The sequence below is a fragment of the Aphelocoma coerulescens genome, chromosome 1A (genome assembly GCF_041296385.1).
Source record: "Aphelocoma coerulescens isolate FSJ_1873_10779 chromosome 1A, UR_Acoe_1.0, whole genome shotgun sequence".
NCBI lineage: Eukaryota > Metazoa > Chordata > Aves > Passeriformes > Corvidae > Aphelocoma > Aphelocoma coerulescens.
In genome coordinates this window covers 16,849,876-16,872,949 of record NC_091014.1, presented here as the reverse complement: position 1 = coordinate 16,872,949, position 23,074 = coordinate 16,849,876, and the positions used below count along the sequence as shown (strand labels likewise).

General features: G+C 38.1%; 1 protein-coding gene across 2 annotated transcripts in view; it reads left to right on the top strand.

The window, feature by feature from the left end:
• The first annotated feature begins 1,575 nt into the window (after positions 1-1,575).
• CERK (ceramide kinase) overlaps positions 1,576-23,074 on the top strand; it is a 43,901-nt gene continuing 22,402 nt past the window's right edge. For both annotated transcript variants that reach the window (XR_011146637.1, XM_068995446.1), the window contains exons 1-6: positions 1,576-1,836; positions 10,504-10,617; positions 11,832-11,954; positions 13,988-14,113; positions 14,635-14,698; positions 18,759-18,904. Coding sequence is in view for 1 of the 2 variants with exons in the window: in XM_068995446.1 (XP_068851547.1) it covers positions 1,698-1,836; positions 10,504-10,617; positions 11,832-11,954; positions 13,988-14,113; positions 14,635-14,698; positions 18,759-18,904 (712 nt within the window). In the remaining variant the exon portion in view is untranslated. The remainder of the gene's footprint in view (positions 1,837-10,503; positions 10,618-11,831; positions 11,955-13,987; positions 14,114-14,634; positions 14,699-18,758; positions 18,905-23,074) is intronic.

Here is a 23,074-nt window from a genome sequence, read left to right as displayed (position 1 = left end):
CTGTCCTTATCTCACTCATGAGCACTTTGTTGCATTCTCTCTCCCCCGTCCAGCTATGGAGGAAAGCAATAGACTTTGGTGGGTGCCTGGCTTCCAACCAGGGTCAACCCACTGTACCATCCAAGTGCAAGATGGATGATAAGAGATGATGCAAGTGGCAAAATACAAGGAACCAGTGAGATACTAATGACTGCTCAGAACTGCATTTGGCAGACTAATGTTCCCAATGGATCTTCACAACAAACCTTAAGCCTCAGTATAAAGAGCTCTACAGGTGCTTGTGGAGGGACAGATTCAAAAATGTTAAGAATAAAACAACTGACAAAGTGTTCCTTGAAATTGTGGAAGCGTGGCATACCTAGGTTTGTTCACCAATAAAGGTAACATCATGTCTTTCAAGGCCAAAAGAAAGACTGTTGGAATGACTGTGATGATAAATAGTATTTGTTGTACAGGAAGACTATCTTCAACGTGTAACTTGGATGACAGTGCCTAGCTCATTTGTTTTCAGGAGATGAAATCATAGAATAACAGAATGGAATAGGTTGGAAGGGACCTTAAAGACCCCCTAGTTCCAGCCCCCCTGCCATGGGCAGGGACACCTTCCACTAGATGGGGTTATTCAGAGCCCTATCCAACCTGGCCTTGAACACTTCCAGGGATGGGGTATCCACAGCTTCTCTGGGCAACCTGTTCCAGTGTCTCACCACCCTCACAGTAGAGAATTTTTTCCTAGTATCTAATCTAAACCTACCCTCTTTCAATTTAAAGTTCCCCCTTGCTCTATTCCTCCTTGTAAAATGTGAGTGAAATGTGAGTATATTATAAGCTTCATTGCAGAGCCGAAGTGCAGAAGCTTCTTCAGCCAGAGCAAAGCTATCTGGAAAGCTGGCCCTGGGCTGCACCCAGGTAAGAACAGACCTGAGACGTTTTCCACTAAACTGTAGGAAGTACTCAGATTTGGAGGGATGTTGGAGGTGGAGTTACTACTGCTCTGTCTGGCGTGTATTTTGATAGGATGCTGATGGTTATACGCTTCAGCAACAGCAAGGAGGGAAGGCAGCAAAGAATTAAGAGCTCTATTATAGTGAATTACTGACACTATATTTAAGGCAAACCCAAAACGTTCTTATGTAAAGGGAGGTGAAGTTAGACGGAGAGGCTTGTATCACCAGCCATTTGTATTTCCTTACTGCATTTTCAGTGTCTAAAGGGAAAGAGGGAAGAGTCCGTCGACACTGAAATAGGTGTTTCGTCGTCCCGCAAAAAACCCCACGAAAGCAATCCAAGCCCGTTACGGTGTCAGCCCCGGTGTCCCTGCCCGGAGCCGGGGGCTCGGGGCGGGCAAGCCTCTGACGCGGGTCGCAGGGCAGTGTCTCTCTCCACCGGGGCACGGAGACAAAGCAGGGCGGGCCCTCCGCGTCCCCCGCGTCCCCCAGCTCCGGGCAGCCACCACTGCCCCGGCCGCGGCCTCAGCCCGCCCCGGCGCCGATCCGGGAGCCTCCTCCGCGCCGGGAGCCGCGGCCCCGCCCCGCAGCGCTGGCGTAGCGCTGACGCCGCGCCCGCCCCGCCCGGGCCAGCCGGGGTAGCGGCGGGCCGGGGGCGCCGTTAGCTGCTGCTGGGCTCGCCCCGCGGCGCCCGCCCGCTCCGCCGGGCCATGCGGTAGCGGCTGCGGCGGGCCGGGCTCTCGGCGGTCCATGGAGCGGCTCCCCGGCGGCCGCCGGCCCCGGCTCGTGTCCTCGCTGGGGCTGGGGCGGCGCTCCTGGGAGGTCACCTTAGACGACGAGCGGGGGCGGCTGGCCTGGCGCGACCCCCGCCCTCCGCGCCGCGCCGGCGGTGAGTGGGGCGGGCGGGGACCGGGGCGCACCTGCCGCGGCCTGGGGCGAGCCGGGGCCGCCCGAGGGGCGCCTGCCCTCGGCGGCGGGGGAAGAGCGTCCTCAGCGTCCCCGGCGGCGGCGGGCGCGGGTGCTGGCGGGGGCGGCCTGCGGCCAGCGCTGCCCTGGCGCCCGCGGCGGCGCCTCCGCGCTCGGAGCGCGCTGAGCATCCGGAGCGCCGTGTCGGCGTGAGCGCTTCCTGCGCTCGGGAGCCTTCGCGTCGCCTCTGGGGTTCAGAGTCCGACAGGCGGAGGGTGGCCCAGTCCCACGCGGGGCTGGGCCGGGCGCTCGGAGCGGGGAGATGCAGCCGGGACTGCCCCCGGCCGCAGCCGGCCGTGCTGAACGCTGATCGGGCTGTGCCTTCCGAAACAAAGCCCAGACCTGCTTTCGCTGAGCCGCAGCCCCCGCGAGCGAGTGCAGCCCGTCCCGCGTGTCGCGGAGCAGCCCGGGCGAGCATTGTTCCGAGCGTGCCGCTGATGGCACGGGGGGGGACACCTGTCCCCGCAGCTGGCTGGGCACAACACAGATTTGGTCAGCTGAACCCCATTGTTTCTTGGCTCCGCGAGTATGGAGAAGTGTCTAGTTTGTAATGTATTTAAAGTAATCGTAGCAGTACATAAGAGACTTACAAAACCCTAAAAGCAGTTTTGTTTTTTTAGTTACAACAAGACTTGTGGTTAAAAACACTTTCATACTGAGGCTGTGTCTCAGGCAATTATTACCTTTTTTTTTTTTCTTGAGTATTTTAAAAACTCTTAACATTCTCAGGGGCTTAGTGGAAATTTTAGAAAGAAAGTTTGACTTTTGCGATTTACTGGTCTGGAAATATTTAATGTTGGCTGCTAGTTTGCAATGTAACAAAGATGTCTATAGTTCCCCTTTTGTGCAGTTAGCATAGTGTGGATGTACAAAACTGCCAATGTGAGAAGTCACTGATGAAAACACCTGGAAAAAATCAGATTAACTTCTGAAAATGTCTGCATATCAAACTTTCTACTATACTTTTAAGTGGTATTTTTCAGGGTCCTTGACCTTGGGGGTTTTATATAGTAGTTATTCCCATTGTTAATGTAGCCATATTAACACAGACTGTGAACGTCTGAAAGTGTGTAATGACTTTTTTTTTCACAGCAGCTGCTGTAGAATTGCAAACTGCTGTCATCCTCATTTTAGAGGTTGCAGGATCTGAGATAGAGAGAAACTAATAATAGAAAGGCTGACTAGAAGTTTTATCTGAGAAAGGTTTGAATATAGATGTTTCCAATCCCAGGCAAGTCCTCAAACTTAAAAAGTTAAATAGTTCTTCCATTCTTACTATGTACCTCTGTTAAATATTTTTCAGATTTTATCATATATCTTATTGGCCTGAGGCTTTTTTCAAGAAGGTGAGGAAAAAAGGAGAACTCAAGAATTGTAAGAATTTGGTGTTACAGTTTACATAACTGAGATTTGGTCATGTTTTAAGTACAACCCTTCTTATTCATAATATAAAAATAGTTTGTTATCCTTCCCATGCTACTGTGCAAGTAGTTTGGCATAATCTAGTGTTTATCAGCAGTACTGATGGAAAAAGTAGTCAAAAATTCCTGAACTTTTCTCAATTAAAAGAACTTAAGATTTTGAGGACAAATTGATTCTTTAATTCTGCCGAGCTTAATACATTGTTGCAAAAAATAAGCTGTATACTTTTCAAAATGAAACAAAATTAGTCTAGATAAAGGTACCTGAACTTAAATTTAAATAGAAAGTTTCAAGGCCTTTTGGGATAATGTCTCCCGCTAGGTAAAGTAGCTCCTACTTTGGAGGTAATTTGGTTGAATTTTCCTTCTGAAAATGCCTTTGCAAAGTCACTAGCTGACTGATCTGTAGGCAGAGCAAATTCAAGGGGAGTCCCATTCTCCTGTCTGATGAATTCCTTTAGATCAAGCACGAGTGCCACAGAGTCACACTAGCTCTCTCATTAGCACTCTAAAGTTTACAGCTGCTTACAGTTGTGAATTTTTACTACTTTTTAAGTTGTAAGTTTTCTTGACTTGCTCCTGGTAGACCAAACTGAGTGTGAACCTGCCCTGAAGCATGTTCCGACTGTCAGAATTTTGGGAGTGGTGGAAGGAGAGTGGGATACAGTAAGTTAGATTCTTTATGAGGCAGTTTCTGAAGTACTACCCAGCTGGAGATTCCTTAAGAGGCAAGTGTGGTTACTGAGTGCAGCTGCTGTCTTGTAGCACAGCTGTTTACAAGATTTTGGAAAATGTGATGTGGAATTGGAGGACAAAAGAGAAGAGAAAGAAATGCCTAAGTGTTCTGGAGGCACAGGTATAATTTGTGTAGGGAGCAATACAATAGATAATGTACCCTCTCTTCTTAACACCCTGAGTAATTCATGTGTTCCCTGTCCTTGTGCTTTAATACCATCACAGTTTTCTATTATTGCTCCCTTGTTGACTCTAAGCTCTTTTTAAGACCTGTGATGATTCATTGTGTTCTCTCCAATTATTTTGGAAATATGAGCAGCATACGTGACAGTATATAAATAAACTTAATCATATGGAAGATAGTTAGTTAGAAGCCTATAATTTCAGAAGAGTTGCTTGACCAAGATTGGTATCTTTCTACCATTTAGCCATTGACTACATGACTACATTGTGTCTAAATACAGCCTAAATTATGCAGTATAAAAGTGCTATATTTCTTGTTTAGTAGGTAGTTATTACAGTGAAGCAGTTGTCTTTAAACTGTAAAAACTCAGGGCTACTTGTTTTCTGAGCATTTATTACTGTCTTGAATTCAGCTATATAAATCAAATTTGTTTGGTGTATGTTTTTTCAAGGTTTTCAGACTTTCACATGTACAGAACTAGAGCTGTAGCTAGGTGTATTGTAGAAGTGTTGAAATGTTTACCTTTCCCTGTTGTATCCAAAATCAGAAACAGATAGGAAACAATCCAGACTTTGTCCTGTTGTCCAGGACAATACCATTTTACAGAGTATGGGGAGATTCTTACATTTTCTCATCACTGTACAGTGATATTTACATATATATATATGTATGTATTTAAATCCTATTCTGTCAAAATGCAGAAGAAGTATTAATTCAGGAGAATTCTTTTTAATGCTATCATTTGGAAGATACTGACAATAACAAAAACATCACATGTTTTTTCAAGTCATGGTGTATTTTTAACTTCCTAAATACAATTTATTTCCTACTGTTAGACTTTGTTTAACAGCATCATAGTTTTGAGTTCTGTCTTCAGTGTAATCAGGTTCCTGTTTCCTGTTCTTTGATGGTTAGACATGTTTGAACTTAGATAGAAATTTTTACCTGTAAATTTTCATGTGTTTCTCTGTTACTTTCAGCTATGCATCTTTTTTTCCTAGGGATGCCTTCATCTTCAAATTTTCTGAAGAACATTATTTTTCAGCCTTGTAACACTTCTCAATGAGATTTAGTCATTAATCATCAATAGTGTATGCAAAGCTGGTCAGATAAATTGTTTTATTATTTCCCTCGTGCTGATGGCACAGTCATGTTTTTCTCAAGTAACACATGATAAAACATTTTGTACCAAATTTATAGCAGAGTATATATTGTATGTATATACTTACAGGTATTTTAGAAGCATTGGCTAAGATTTTATTGTGCCTGGTACTAAGGCATTGCAAATGCCCAATGAGATTCTTCTGTCATTTTTCTAGGATTTTTTTTTTCTTTTTTAATTTCTAAAGTACAAACATGAAGGGGATGACCAAACTAGACCCTGAACTTTTATGTGTTCACTTAGGGTGTGTGCTTTCTTTAAGCCTTTGTATTTCAGAATTCTATGTGTCCTTTCCAAAGCAACTGCCTGAGGAAGCCTCAGTACTAGTGTTCACAAGACTGATGCTATTCTGGTGGATTCTAAATAAAGCTCAGTTTGATAAACAGGGTGCTGAGACAGCAGAGGGTGGGCCAGCTTGGGGACAAGGTCTGTCCAGCACCTGGTACCTGTGGTGTGTTGGCACATCCTTAGTCAAGGTTATTTTTCATCAGTCATTTCCATCTGGCAGTGGGTGTGTGCTGAAATGTGAACCATGTTTCTCTATAGGCAATGCCACAACTACATCACACAGGTAGGATGTGGGAAATAATTGCTCCAGCAGGCATTGCTTCTTTGGAACATGTTGTCTTCTGGAAAATACGTTATTCAAATAGAGATGACACTACATTAAACAATACATGTTCTTTAGCATACATCTTTTTGCTGGGTTGTTACCCCCTCTTAAAGTGAATAAGTGCATCTTACTCCCTGCTTTATCATTGAAATATTGATAGTTGGGTAGAAAAGGTTTTATTTGGAAATGAAAAAGAAACAGTGGGAAGACATTCAATAGTATGATTTAAATATTCAAATTGACCCAAGTTCAAATTGCTGTGCTTTGATTCAGATTCATGTGATCTGAGGTAGCTGTGTAATCATAGTAGAAACTGGTCTATTGGTTTACAAAATACACGAAGATTTATTTTAAAATAAAAGCAGCAGATTTCCTTATACATGGCAGTGTATGGTGAAATTGTGGTCTTTGGATATTTCTGTGACTCCTCCACAATTTTGAATCAAATCAATCATGATACATTTTTTCTTCCCCCTCACGTAGGATGTGAATTGTCTGTAAATCTGCTCTATATCCTACCTTCTCTTACTCTAGTGTTTATTAAACACAGCTTTCTATAGTGCATGATTGATATAGTACCATGTACCTTCTGATAGAAAGTGTTCCTGTTCTCTTGCTTTTAGGTGAAAGCAAATCTTAAACCTGAAAGCTTGACCCTTCATGTGGGTAACAGCAAATTAGTTTTCAAAGTGACTGAAAATACACTTTTTCTTTAAAGCTACATCCCAGATTTTTACTTGTTGATATTTTTAAGTCCTGAGAATATACTAATAGTTTAAATTAATTCTAAATGCCACTGCATCTGTGGGCCTCAGCTGAATTTTAAGAGTAAACTAAATGCTGTGATCAGCAATGTTTTTATGCTTGTGCATGTGTCTAGGTTGCTTTGAGCTAACACGTTTCTGAGGGGGAAATTTGGCTGTGTAGGATACGTAGCTGGCAGTGATGAATGAACAAGTCTTGACTGAGGTGTTCTGAGTGAGTTTGCTTATAAACTCAGGAATTGTTCTGTGGGAGTGGCAGACAGGAATGACACACCAAAAATCCTTTCTTAACACAGAAAAACACATTTCCCAACTGCTGGTTGCATTTTTCACAAAGAAAGCCCACTGTTAGTGTGCTTACCTTGGTTTTATTTCTGTGGATTTTTTTTCTCCCCTCCCACTTGCTTAATGTGGGAAAAGTAGTGTGCATCTAATCCAGTGTTTTGCTGATTTATCAGTAGTTTGCATTTAGGAAGAATATTAAGATTAAGAGCACTGTGACCCAGAATGAATAATGACTGGCACAGCCAGAGTGCTGAGAAGACTGACACCTGTTTATTGTGTGTTTTGTTTGGCTTTTTTTTACTCTTTTTTTTTCCCCATGCTCCTTCATCCACCTTCTCTGTATGGTCAGCTCTTTGTCTCTAGTATGCTAGACATTGATCATGGTGAAAATTTTGCCTAAAAGCTGTTGTGTGCTACTTGGTTGAATAAATTGGACTGAGCCAAGTAAAGTTCTTTGGTATTGTCTGAGTGCATATTTCAACCTTTTTTCCTTAATGTTGATCTTGTAGTACTTTCTGTAAACAACTTTTTTGTGTGTATTTGTTTTGTTAATGTGGCAATAAGGTTTTCCATGTTTTGGGAGAAACACATAAAGGTGAAGGCCTTTGAGTGAACACCTTTATGCTGTCAGTGAAATAAATATCTCAGGCTGCTTGATAATAGGGTAAATGCTACAAAAGTAGGTGTGGGAAAGGACTATAATTAGTACATATGTGAATGTTCTTGAACCTTCAAGAGAGACTGGGTTGGTACTTGTTTTCATGGGGCAGGTTTTGGTGACTAAACGGCAGATGAGGACATTGTGTTTATAGGAACAGGACTGTGGGGCTCGTACTGAAGGTCTCTGATTGCTTCACACTGAAAGCTTCTTCCTTCTGGGGAAAAGGGGGAAGGGTGGGACTAAGTAGTTGGTTTGCACTGTGATTAAATAATATTGTGTGTAGCACTAAGTCAAATAGTGATAGAGATATTTGGATTGATAGAAATTCTTGAGTTCTACTCAAGCACAATAGAATTTGTTGTTTAAGCAGTAGGGGATGTTCTGAATAACACATGTTATTTGAGACAGCTTTGCATCTTTCTGGCCATCTGCAATTACTGGGTTCAGTTGTGCGTGGTTTTGACTGTCTTAAGATTGGAGTACACTCTCAGGACAATGGAGTTGCTTGATGCTTTTATGGTGCTGAGTAGTACTGAGGGGTATAATCAGCAGAGCTGGTATTCATAGAACAGAAACTCCTCAAACTTTCATCAAATCCAAAGATTTACAGATAGAAAGTGGGATTTGTTCTTCTGGTGTTTCCCCCCCCCCCCATTTTTCAGGAATCTGTTTTTTCAGATATGTAGCTCTGGTGCCATAAGATTAAAAAATGTACATATATAACAAAAATATTTACTTTTTGCTCTTTTTTTGCCACATCTATGAAGAGATTTGCTCAAAAATCAAAACAGTCATGCAACTGTCAGAGGGAGAACACAGAATTAGGAGACCTTAGAAGTGGTTTCAAGGTTGTTAATAGAAGCTGTGTAATATGTACTGAAGTATATACTCCAAAGAAATGCTTTCAGTGATACAGATTTGGAAGTACTTTTAAATCTGTTAGCCATCTGTACAGTTGGACAGCTTTATTATATAAAAAAATGCCTCATAAGACAATGACTTCAGTTGCTGCTCCCAGTATACGTGCTAAAAAGTATGCACTATGAAGGACTATTTCCAAAAATGTTCTTTAGAGCACTGTCATTTGAATTTTGGGGAAGAAAGACTAAAGAATGTGCTTCCTTTCCTTTATTGTTCCATGTCTGTTCCGTATTTCTTCTTCCTCGGATAAATGTATAGGTTAATAATCACATTGAGATCCCTTAGCAGATCTTCTATCTATCTTCCTAAGACCAAATAACTGTTACTGTCCAATACTAGATATACTCTTACAGGTGCATATGTACATTGTACATATCATGTATCTCAGAGTCCATGCCTGCTGTTGGATATTAATATTATTAATCAACATTATGTGACTGCTGCACTCCCCTATCATGCCTTAAATATACTAAGTGCAATTATTATAAGCCAAAATTTGTTTTTAAGTTGAAACATTCAAATACAGCCAGATTCCTAAAGGAGTTCAGTGTAAAGTTTGAAGGCTACGTTTCTTTTGAATCATGCAAAAAAACTTCAGGGAAGATAAATGAGTGACACCATGACACTAATCATGTCAAATACCAAAACCCCTTGACTGAGCAGTCCACAAATTGTTGATATCTGTGATGATTGTAAAGACTCTGTTGACTAAACCAATTAAATAGGGTGGGGGAAAAAATGAAATTGAATTAGTGGCTAATGAATTGCAGTCATCACTGTGAAGAGGTCAGGAAAACTTTTTGCACATTTTACATTCCTCACCACTACCAAAATAGTGAGGAAAATGGAATGTAGAATAAACCCCAGCATCAATGGTATTAGTGTCTGTATTTTATGGGCTTAATATCCTAGTATCACTCTCTCTGTATATGTGAGAGAAGCAAGTATATTATAATTCTTATTATATAAGAGATTATTTATGTAAAACTATACTATTGTAACAATATAAATCTTTTATACATGTGTATGTATACAGAGAGCACTTGCTTGTACATAAATACAAAGCATGTGTTTTAAGTTCCACTTTTAGATGAAGTAAAAGCAGAGCAGTGTTGAAATCAGTAATGAAAATGAGACAAAATTTTACAGGAGTTAAGAAGTCTGAGATGATGTTTAGGAACAATAAGAGAAAAAAGATTAAGGCTGGAGGAAATTATTTCATAGTCTAAGAACAAGAGGTCTTTCATTCTCAAAAAAAGTTGTTTTGAAGTTGATACCAGGAAAACATTTCACAGTGTGTGAACATAACTTCTGGAATTCTGTTCTTAAGAGATACTAAAGTTTAAAAGCTTAGTGGGATTTAAAATCTAAAGAATTTATATGAATGCCCTTCTTTCATAAGCCAGCTACTTACTTGAGAATAACAAATAGCCTCTGTAGTCTGTGCACTAGATTTAGTTGCACATTCTTTGAAATAGCTTGTGCTATTCACTGTCAAGTATCTGGACTAGGCCTCATAGAAGTGGCAGTTTAATTACTCTAAAATCAATGTTGCTGGATTTTGGCTTCATGCAAAAATATTTTTTATACATCGAATACCTAATTTTCTGAGAAATCATAGGCATTTAAAATACTGTCATGGGTATTTTGTAGGTGGTTGTGGATTATGTGCTTTGACTGAAGACAAAAGAAAATCTAAAATATTCGGAAAATTGCTAGTTATGCTCTTGGTTGTGCTTGCTGAGCAGCTGCTCTAATCATATGTCTGTATCATATTAGGTATAGAAATAATCATTCAGGTGCTGTTTGAAGATTCTAATATGTAAGATCTTGTGTTCATACAGAAAACTGTTTTGTACCAATCTCTGAGATCATTGCTGTAGAAGAAACCGAGTTCAACAAGAAACAACGTAACATTGGCAGATGGCACAAAATGGCAAAGCTACATGCTTTCACGGGTAAGGCAAATAACAGTCTCTGGGTGCTTGTACTCCTTTTTCTGAAGGCAGTTTAAGGCAGACTCAAAAGGAATCATCAGAGTTTTGGGGTTTTTTTTAACAGAAATGATGCGTTCAAAAAAATCCCACCCTGCAAAACACCAATCATCCAAAACAAAAAACCCACAACAAACAAAAAACCAAACCAAACAAACAAAAACCCCCCCAAAAAAACCAAAACCAAAACAAACAAAAAAAAAACCCAAACTGAACTAAACCCAAGCAAAAGTCCCACAAAACCAAAAGAACCCCCACCAAAAATCTGTTAGTTTACATTTAAAGATCCTTACTTGGAAGATAAAACTCTTCCTTTAAGAACACATGCTCTGTTTAGTTACTTTTAATGAAGTTCAAACTAATCTATGGGTGTTTACTCTAATGTCTTGTTGCTGCTGAATGACTCTGCAGCAGGACACCTGCTTTCTACTACTTGACTAGAAAATCGAGAGAGCCTGAAAAAAAGAGCCCTAAATGTTTGGGGTTTTTTAAATTACCCCTAACCATCAGGATGTATGCATGAAAGTTTCTTTGTATTATTGACTGCTTTCTTAAAACAAAGTGCCAGAAATAAATGTCTGTTTTGGGAAAGGAGTGGTGACTTCTGTGCTAAAAAGATGTCATGCCAAAATTATGTGTTGTGGAGTACTTTCCTCACATTTAGTCCCCCAGTGAGAGTGATTGGAGATACCGTAGATGAAGTAAGTATAAGGTCTTAATGCACAAGAAAACCTTTTTTTCTCAAATTTCAGCGTTATGTAATGAAATTTCACGCTGTTGGTTACATCAGAGCTGGTGTCAGCCTGGCTTATCATCTTAAGCTTGTGGCATTTTATGTAGATATTGCAGACTTTAATACAGACAATACATAAGCTCAGTGAACTTCTGAACAAGTATGTCTATAATAAGTTGATGAGAAATGGCTTCTTTAAAAAGAAGCCTGTGTTTGGGTGTCTGCTATAAGCAGACACCTCGAGCAAGTGTTTTCATTTATGTTTTCGTTTGGACTCTACAAATGTGCTGTTCATCGGAATGCTTCTGTCATTTGTAGAAATGTGTAGTGGAGGTTAATTACAGGTCAGTATTTTGGAGATCTTTCTGAAATGCATTTTTCATTTCACAGAACCATCTCATTATGCCTTTTTTTTTTTTTTTTTTTTTTTTTTTAATTTAAATAGTGTATTATGTGAAGAAAGCCCGAAATCACCGCTGGCGGTGCAGTGATGTGACGTTTTGGTGTGTTGATGAGCCCATATGTAATCAGTGGATACAGGCACTGAAAGAATTACTTGAAATGCAGAGTAAGTTTGAATAAACTATGAACATTTGCACCATCATTTTGTAGGCTTGTACATCAATCAATGTTATTTTGATATATCTGCTTTTTTGAACTTTTTAAGAGCAGCTTATGCTCAAAATGAGGGAGCCAGGAGCTGAAGTGTCCCCTTATCACTACTTTATCTTGCATATTCACTAAGTTGTTCTGAGTGCTTTAATCAGTCAGGACTGTAGATGTCATATAATTCTGCCCAGATATAAACTATTTTCACAAAATAGAGACACATTGGAAGCTTAGCAGAGGCTTTAAATGACTGTAGCTTCAGAAAAAGTAATGGGGAGATGTAAGCTCAGGGATTTGAGGTACTCTAGAGATTTGAGGGCAAGGACTGTAGCAATTGGAAGATTTATGGGTGTGTTTCACCTTTCCAGACTCTGTCATCAACAAAATGTCTTATGTAATAAGAGTTCCCATTAATAATTTCTGAGACTCTTGGACATCTGCTTCATGGGGGGTTAAAAGTAATTTTGAAGGAGTTATTCCTGAAAGAGATACCTTGATAGATGTCAGGAAGCAGCAGGAGCAGAGTAACTCCATGACAGAAGGATGTCAAGGGTGATCATAGCAGAGGCAGTGCCCTTGCTGACCAGCATCCCACTGTCTCTGAGCAGGGTGGGCAGAACAGGGATGGGAATAGAAGTAGGTCCATTTTATAGCTCAGATGAGATAAAGTAATTGGGTCCATCCAGGGAGGCTGGAGTAGAACAGCTGGAGCTGGAGACAGGACTAGGGATGAGCTTGCTACAGTGTAGGTCGGAGGCCCTGCTGAGCTCCAGAGCTGGAGAAGGGATTGGATACAAGTACCTACAGTGTGACTCAAGCAAGTGCTTAGGCTCACAGACTGAAAATTAGTAAGTTTAAGAAAAGCTGTTCTGAACAAGCAGTCGAAGCATTCTTAATGTTTTTGTTTTGTTTACATTACACAAGGTATCTGTCTTTTTCAAAAAATGGGGTTTGTGCACCAAATCAATACACCTGTGAGAACTGTGGCCTGAGCAGTCAATTCCATTTGAATACAGTTGTTCATTTTATTGGTAACAAACTATTTCAGGAAAGGGAATATGTTCTCAGATAGGTTCAATAGTGCTTTAAGTGCCTGGCAGATTTAAACCACTCAGTCTATCTGCTTGGGTGGATTTGTTGTAATAGCGTGCTTATGTAATAAATCTGATATTTTTTCCTTTTAAAGTAATAATGTAGAATGCTGTCTGAGGAAGTATAGATGTTAAGGTTTTTGTCTGTTCCATAAAAAAAGGAGGTTTTCTAGGTGCAGCAAGCATTACTGTTTTGTATATCTGTTAATACAGAGGTGTAATAATTGTTTTCATTGACACTACTAGTGTAAAGCCATAACTGTTTGGACAAATTTGAGATAGTAATATCAAAGGTGTTTTTGGAGGGAGGGAGGGAGGGAGGGGTAACTAACAGTGTTAGGGCAACTAACACTGTAGGACAAGCACTTGCTGTGCAGCCTGTAGTTTTGTGAGGCATTCTTGCTGTAACTTGATCACAGAAAGGAAATGCATTTTAACCCTGTTAATAAAGTAAGAAGGTAGTTTAAATAAATGAATGTAAAAGTATTTTTATGTATGTAAAATGTATGTAAGTGTGATACTTACAAGTGCCTTTGCTATTGCTGCCCTTTTAGTCTTGTACACACGTAATACTAATGTAATCAGTGTAACTTGTGTAGTGGGAAGGTACAGTAAGAATGATGAGTAAGAATGTGAGATAGGGAGTCCAAAGAAATTATTCTGAATTCCACCTGCTGTCGTATTAGAAATTTGTTCTATACTGTTGGTATCAGTATAATAAAGAGGGCAGGTAAAGCAGGCTTTTATAGCTCTTTGTTAAAGAGTTTTAAGAGTTAATAAAGAGGTAGTAAGTGTTTTATGCTGTGTGTTTGCTTTGATGTTAATATGTTTGGGTTTGTATGGCTTGTTGAATTGCTGTTTTGTGTACAAAAGCAGTATACTATGATTTTCCTTACTGCAGAGTCTAGACCAAAGCAGTTGCTTGTGTATATTAATCCCTATGGAGGAAAAAGACAAGGGAAGAGGATTTATGAACAGAAAGTTGCTCCACTCTTCAGTATGGCTTCTATATCCACTGATGTTGTTAGTGAGTAATGAATATTTTAGTTTCCTAATAAGCACAGTGTGAACTCTTTAAACATCCCTAAGTAGCTAAAGTTCTTTCTGTTAGCTACTTTTCTTACTAAGGAAATGAAACAAAGTCATAGAGAATGTGTTCTAATTAAAACATAGGTAGCCAGATAAATGGCAACTATCTATCAGCTTTCTGCTTACTAGATTAAAACTTCTGGTACTCCTGAGCTATTTGAGGTCTTAATTTTTTAGACTCCGCTTTTCTTCTCATTTTTAGTTTCACTGTTAAAACTAATTGATCATTTGCACAATTTTAGTGATTTTTTTTTTTTTTTCCTATTTACTGTGCATGTCTCCTTCAATTCTTTCCCTAGCAAAAATCTTTTGAGACACATCTTATGGACAGACTGTTTTATGGTCACATTGCTAATCGAATCATGGTTGTTAATGAATTAATTTTTATAATTCTGTATTATATGCAGCTTTGTAGTAGTATTTCTAATAATAAATTTTAATGTGTTTATTTCTTCATAGTAACTGAACATGCTAACCATGCCAAGGACAACTTATTTGAAGTTAATATTTATAAATATGATGGGTAAGTAACTTTACTTGCCTTTTCTTTTTATTCTTTTCAAGCTGATGTATTATGTAATTGGCCTGTTCTTGTCTCTAATTTAAAATAGTAAACATCATTGCTAATACACTTATTGCAACAGCTGAAAGTCCTGGGGCATGTTCCTTTTTGTAGGAGATCCACATTTATGAGTATAAAAAGAAAATGAAACTGTTTCAGTAAACTTGTTCAACACAATATATTCAAGCATAGTATAACAATGTTTGCATGAGATTTATGTTCAAAAGATGAATGTAAGATTAATTCTGCTCACTTGAGCATTCTGTTATAGCTCAAAAACTACCCAGAAATGTTTTGTGGTCTTGAAATACGTGAGTTCAGAGCACTGCACCAGTGGCATTCAGCCTGTGTAAAAAACATGAACTGTGTAGAAATGTTTCAGGTATTTCCTCTTGTTATATATTGACTGTTTGATAGTGGCTACATTGTTTGGTTTTATTTGCATTTCTCCTGTTGTGAAGTTACTGCTTTTAAAAAAGACCTGACTGAATGGTGATCTTGCATTCCATTATTAAGTCTGCTATAGAAGCAGAATATTTTAAAAAAAGCTAGTCATTTCAGTTTCCAGTTCATGACATGAAAGAAGCTACAAGTCTGGAAAAACATGAAAATGTATGCAGATAAACTCCCATAACTACAGTATTTTAAAATATCTCGTGGTTGTTGACAGGTACATTTAAACTGGTAAGTTGCAAAAAGAAAACACGTTGGTCTTTCCAGAATACTTTTGCTGTAGGACTTTACTATATACATTGTCTGTGTTGAGTAAGGGCATGACGCTGGGAAATTGTATTCATAGGCTGAGTTCCCAGGCTTCACCTGCTTAAAAGTGAGTTGCCTTTAAATAAACCATTTTGTCTATACTATGATTTTTCTTAATTTTTCAGAAGTTCGAGGAAGGGAAACACTGATCCTAGAAAAAGCTAGTTAGTTGTGATTTTTTCCTTTTCATTTGATTTTTGACTTGAAATAAGTATACTGATGATTGGTGAAATTTCAATACAGAGCAGAAAGGGAGGCAAGTGAGCCCATGTTCAGTCCTAGAAAATTTTTTTTTACAGCAAGTGGCAGTGACCAATTGTGGTGATATCTGAAGCGTTTTTGGCAGATTCAAAGTCTCATACTGTAGAATTGCTTTTCCTTTGTTTTTTTGGTTTTGTTTTGGGGTGTGTTTTTGGTTTTTGTCTCTCTAACATGCCAAGATAAACAATATGCCAGAGAACTGCATCTTTTTAGAATCTTATGGTTCTTCTATTCCTGGGCTAGGCCTGAATGGCAGTTTGCTTGGGATATGCAGCCTGTCTTTCCAAGCCTGACTTTTGGGCATCATGTACAACTCTTTTTCTATGGTTCACAGTGATGTTAGGAAGGACTTCTTGAATTAAAACTGCTTTTTAAATAACAGATCACATGGTCATCTGGAAGATTTTAAAAATGGTTGAGCCACATAAATGTGTGTTTCTTCAAGTTTGGCCTTTCTCACATACAATAAAAGGTTCCTTGGATTCCTGCATCTAATTGTTGTTCAGCTGTCCTCATAGACTGGTTCTGATATATGGCTTTCCCTTCATTCAGTGATGAATTTCTTCATTTAATCTCCAGATTCCCTATTTGGCAAAATCATACATGGAATTCTGCCAGTAGATACAGGATTCTTAATGATAACTGCTTTGCTGCTTTTCAAATGTTTTTATTTTAGACAGCTTATTTAAATATCTTATGTGTGTTTCCTGTTTGTTCTTCCTGTTTTGCCTTATAGGAAATTCTTATGGTGAATGTAGTAAGCTAATAGCTCAGTAATAGAACAGCTTTTCTTTAAGCACAGTTACTTAAAAATATTCATTTGGTTACAATATTGCAGGGTTTTGTACATCACTGTGCAGAACAATTAGAACATTCTGTAATATTGTGCAGGTAACAGCCATGTTTGGAGTAAGTGATATGTATCACTGTGGTTTCTTATCCGTATGTCTGTAGCAGAAGCCTTTGTAAAATTGTTCTGATTGGGTTTTTTTTTCTAGTTTTTGAGTTAGTTCACAGAATGGTTGAGATTAGAAGGAACTGCAGTTCTTTAAAAACTCATTGGACTTGTGGATTAGCTTCTGAAGTCCTCTAGCAGATGTTCTTTGCTGTTATCATCTATCTAAAAAGTGAAATGCTTGCCCACTAGTAAAACAAAGCCAAAGAGTAAGAATCACTCAGTTTCTTTCAGATGTTATTCACTAGGGGCCTTCACATGTGCAGCATGTGTCTGACTTGTACATTAGTCTTCTGATGTTTGCTATGAATTTGGTTGTGCTGTTACTGCATATGTGAAGTTCTTTATCATATTTACCTTTGATAGGTATAGACATTCATGTAACTATCCCCTCTGAGCCTGGATGTAGTGTTTGTTATAGAAGATGATCAGAGGGCTGTAGCACCTCTCCTATGAAGGCAGGTTGGGAGAGCTGGGCATGTACAGCCTGAAGATGGGCAGGCTCCAGGGAGACTTTAGAGCACCTTTCAGTACCTAAAGGGGACTTAAAAGGAGGCTAGAGAGGGACATTTTACAAGGGTATGTAACAATAGGACAAGGGGGAATGGCTTTAAACTGAAAGAGGGCAGGTTTAGACTAGGTTTAAGGAAGAAATTTTTTACTGTGAGAGTGGAGAGGCGCTGGAACAGGCTGCTCAGAGAAGTCATGGATACCCCATCCCTGGAAGTCTTAAAGGCCAGGATTGATGGAGCTTTGAGCATACTAGTACTGAGACAACATTGGCCATGAGCTGACGAGGAAAATTTTTGTTTCTTTAGCCTCTTTTTTTGAGTCTGCAGAGAAAGATAAGGCTAAAATTGAGGAATAGTGTAGTTAAGCTATTGGAAGAGAAAAAAAATTAAAAATTGAAAACAAATATCTTTTTATTCCTTCTCTCTCAGTCTCCTAGGTCTTGACTTAGAGTTGGAGAGTTTACATTTTTAAGACTGTCCTCTACATTCATGGAAAAAAACCATGTTTTTATCAAGCTTTCCACCTGCTAAAAATAGAACAACTAAATTTAAATGATCTATACTTAAAAATTAAATTAATTTGTTCTATGAAGTAAGTAATATGCAATATCTGTTGCTGATGATGTGAAAGAGTATTAGTTTATGAGTTGGAAATTAATGCTATAGATAACAGTACACATTCCTAGACTTATGTACTAGGAACTACATGTGTAACTCTGGATTTCTCATGTGTTCTTTTAAAGTGCATTTGAATTAGTTTTTCAGTTAAAGGATGTTTATGCTCTTAGAGTTCACAGTGCATTTGTTTATTGTTCATTAAATGTATACTGCTTTACTTCCTAGTATTTGCTTGGTTGTGAACTCTCTGCTGAGCTTTAACATATTGAGGATCTGTGTAGCTGCTGTATCAGTTCTGACCTGAATTAAATTTCTGAAACAAAGTTTTGCATCTGGTAACATTTAGAACTTTGTCTGATTACGAATGGTTCTGTAGATATACTTGACTTCTGTCTGGTGGGATCTCAGCACGTTGGAAAGAGGATGCATGCACTCCTCTCGATTTTGACTTTCATATAATGTATATTCCTACTAAACTGTGTAAAATAAACTTCTGCCTGAAGTGGCAAGTATCAACTTTTTGCCCTTTTAGTAAAGGTACCCTGTTTCCATTTTGTGTACTTAGAAAGTTGTTTGTACAGTCCTGTTCAGTGTTTTATTTGTATAGTGAATTTCCACTGATATTTGTCTGTCTGCCCACAGTAGTAGAGGATAAAGATTTTTGCCAGTTGCATTCCAACATTTTTGCCTAATGCTCCAGATATGTCTAGGTGCACTTGCAGTTTTGAAGCTTGAAAATTTTTTTCTTCTTTTTGTTAATTGCCTGGTTGACTGTGGGCTACTTTATCCTCTAAAAATGGAAGAGGAGAATAGAACAACTATTTTTGGTGTGCCCAGTGCATGCCCTAAGTAGAACATTTGCCGTGTTGTTTATTGACTGTTAGTGTGCATTCTAATTTGTGTTTCCTGGCAGTGTTGTTTGTGTTGGTGGGGACGGCATGTTCAGTGAAGTGATGCATGGTCTCATTGGAAGAATGCAGAAGGACTCTGGCATAGACCAAAATAATCCCAAAGCATCGTTAGTCCAGTGCAATATAAGGATTGGCATAATTCCTGCTGGTAAGAAAGGGTTAACTTTCAGTTTAATTTATTCATTCATTCTTGAATTTTTTTCTTATTCATAACTTCTTGAATTTAGGCCTAAGTGTAAGATCTGAGCAATGATATTTTATAAAGACACCTAGATAAAGCTGTTTGTTTCCATATAAAATTATTGATCACATGCAATTTTATTTAGGAAGAATATTTTGTAAAGGAAATCAAATCTTACTGTATAACTTTAGAATTTAATTACTACTTCTTTTTTTGTGGCTTATTGTGTATTAATATGAGATAAGATGTTGACAGTAATACCCTTCTAAACACATTGAGTGGAATTTACTAAACAGAAATTTACCAGATAAATATTTTTTCAGTTCCAAATCCTTCACTAATTTAGTTAGAATTGTAATGAGAACTTCCCACTGGTCTGACAAACTCCAAACAAATGCTAAGTTTCCTTGACTCTCTTTTCCTCCATTTGTTCTCACAGCAAGTACAGGGCAACTACAGCTGAGGAATAGTTCTTGTTTTCCAGACCAAGCTGCAGTTTCTGCCTCTTGTTAGAGGTGCTACACATTCACAGTTCTTAATGTCAGCCACTTTTTCAGGCAGTCCTGACTGCTGTCATTTGAGAGAACTCATTCTTCAATTGAGGTCTTTTTTGATATTTTTCTTATTGCTATTATTGACCACAAAGTCATTCTTTGGATCAATCTTGCTGTTTGCAGTCTAGTGTCCCAGGTGTTACCTCATCATGCCCATTTGGTCCTCAAAGATTCCTTCAAAAGCAGATTAATAAGTTTGCGCTCTCTTCTAGGACTGAATTAAGTGTTGTAACTCTTTAACAGAATCAGTAATTTTGAAGTATCTGTAGGAATACAAATGGACAGTTCAGTGTCTTTTCTATGCTGTTTGTTCTCTTTTCTTGTCTGATGCTTGAGCTTTGAATTAAAGAACTGGACACAAAATAAATATTGTGAGCTTCTGGTTAGAATTAAAACAGAGGCTTCTGAGAAAATTTAGCATAGGTTGTAAAAATACAGTAAGTGAAGTACGATGTTTCTACTCTCAAGCTATAGGTAACTAATTTTATACTCCTTACATGATTGTGAAGAATGTCTCCAGACCCAAACGATCTGAATTGTTGCTTGCAAGAAACTTAACCTTTTCTGCTTGCAGTACAATAAATGTTTGGTGTCTAAAAGTTGCAATGTGAATATCCATCCCCTTATGGTTTTTTACTCTCCTGCTATAGTTAGGTATATTCTGGTTTTATTTGTTAAAGCTTTGTATTAAAGTCAATATGTATAATAAACTTCACAAGAATAAAACTTGAAGTGTTCTACTCCTCCTTTTTCTTATTTGGGTAAATTTCTTGAACTGAAGGTTTTTTGCTTACATGATTGGTTTCAGAAGATTTTGCCTACTGGTGATATATGACCATAAGAAGATACAATTGGAAAAACAGAACATCAATATTAAGAGCTATTTCTTTGTCCTCAGGAAAGATTAACCTTGCTTTTTCAACATTTTCTTAATGCATTTTTTCCAATTGCACCCAAAAAGTATGATATTCACTGACATTTTAATTTTGTTAACATGTATTAAGTCACTTCTCTTACATATTTTAATGTTTTGTTTGTTGTGTTTTGTCCATTGTATCTTTTTGCTATTTGAATGTATACTGTATGTTCTACTCCTTGAACTGACATGAGGTACAGCCTTGTAATCAGTGCTATAGTTCAAATATTTTCTCCAAGTCATTATTCAAATCTCTCAGAAATTATTTATAATGATGTATAAGGAAGCTGGCCCTAAAGTTCTATTAATTAAGTGTTTGGAAGTACAGAGGATAATATATTTCTTGATCTGTTTGTATATTGTACGGTATTTAAAATGATCCATTATGGTATATATGGGAAAGTGCTTATATACTGAAAAAGGTAGTCAAGTCACTGATCAAATCTGAGCATTCAAATCTACTCATGACAGGGACCTTAAATTGAGTATGAAATAGCTAAACCCACCCTGAAGGCAGCAAGATTTGGGGGTTTGTTCTGGTTTGTATTTTTCCAGCCCATGGTGAATCTGTTCTCTATTCATCTTTGCTTGATATTATGCAGTTCTGGCCATGTATTGACCCCAACAGATCGCCTAGTTCTATCACTAGTGCAAGAAGTCTGTTCCAAAAATAAGTGAAATTCTTCTTAAGAAGAACTTTTTTTTTTAAACTAAACTGATAGTGCTGAAACACAGCAAGTCAAAATGATACCTCTAGTAAAACTTCATCCATTATCTTCTTTCTACTTCTTTATAACCAACCTGTTTTTAAAAATCCTAAGACTCATGAATAGATACTGAAAAGAAAGACTACTCATAGTTTAGAGACGAAGATCTAAAGCTCTGTGTGTCTTCTGATACGTGGAGATAGTTTACTCAGTGTTAACAGGAGCCTGGGGTAAGGTGACAGTAGATCAGTGTTTTCCCCTTTTTTATCATTTAGTTCCTGATATCAAGTTGTGTGAAATGTGGCAGGCTGTGGTTTGTGGTTGTGATTAAACAGTTTCTGTATTCAAACAAACACTAAATTCAGCAGATAGTCAGTCTTTGCTCAGACTGACAATTTAATTGTACAAGGTTCAGAATTACAAATGAAAGATATTTAATTCTAGAACACTCACCTATATGACTGGGTTATTCCAGTAATAAGCTTTATTTCATAGCATTGTGCAGGCTCTCTTTTTTGAATGTTGAATACTACTTGTAAATCATGATTCTAACTTTCTGGAGCAAGTCCCTGCTTGGCTCCTTTTTTTTTTCTTGAACAGCTGTCAGTTTTCAGACATCGTCTTTCCTTAGTGTGTCTTATGGTTGAAAAATACCATTTATTCTTATGCATTATGGAACATTTTTATGAAATAACTTGTGTTTTTGTTGACATGAATAAACAACTTCTACTCAAGTGGCAGTTTTAACTTCTGAATTTCTCTTAGTTGCAGCCATTCTTCAAATCTGCCAGTGGAAATGAGTTTGCCATTGTAAATGGATTTGCTGTTAAGAGTACTTAGAGGCTGTAGTGCATCTCTGAAAACCTCTGCTTAGTTATTTCTTCCTCTCAGCCTTAAAAACCAGTTATTTCTTACTGGCCTTAAAAGCACATTCAGCCATGTGGTCTCACTGCCTTCAGAGAAGTAATGTCTCCATAGAACTTAAAAACAGAGACTCATTCCTGATACAGCGTGGACGCTGACGTTTTATCCACATATTTTAGGATTAAAATTGCACCCTCTGGGGTAAGCCAAAGTAAATTGCTGTTCTTATTACACTTGGCATAGAATAGGAGGACAAAGCTGTCAACTGCTGTTCTTTTTTAGTTAGAAAGAACTTACTAGACTAAATACTCTAATGATCTCAGCATATAGGGAAAAAAATCTCACTTCACTTTGTGTTGTGACATACTATTGCATTCATTCCAAAAACTAAGTCTGCAACCCACCCTGGGGGGTAAATCTAAGCAGTTGGGAATATTGAGTAAAGAACAGACATAAAGTTAGTAACTATAGTGATTTTAGGCTTCTAGTGTATCCAGATCACTCTGTTTGTTGGTGGTCAGCTCTGTAATGTTTAGGATTGAAGGATGCAGTATGATTATAATCAGACTGTTTATATGTCACTGTAGAAGTTAAGAATGCTAAAGACAGTGCAGGCTTCCTATATGAATGTAATACAGAAAAAAGATGGAGGATTCATTCACAAAGTTAAAAAATAGATTCAAGTCAAGCTGTGAAGTGTGACTGGACTCATATTTCTGTTATTTAGAGTGTAAAAATTATCTTAAAAATGTGTTAAAGAATAGCCATAAAAGCTGTCTTTCTTGTTTAATTACTCCAAGTGATCTATTCACAGCCTTCTCAGCTACAATGCTTGTAATATTTAATGATCTTTGCCATTTAGTTAGCATCTCATTTCAAAGTTCAGTATATCCACTTTGAAATTGGAAGTGCATGTTTTATGTTCCTCCTCCAGCATTTTAAATCCATTAAACTTCTTGAAATGAGAGTCTTAGGGCTAAATACTGAATTTAATATAGTGGGCCTGCCATGGAGATAACTAAGTCAACATTACTTATTCTTGTGAGGTTCATTTCATGTCTAAAATCTGCCATTATTGGATTAATCCATTTTTGTT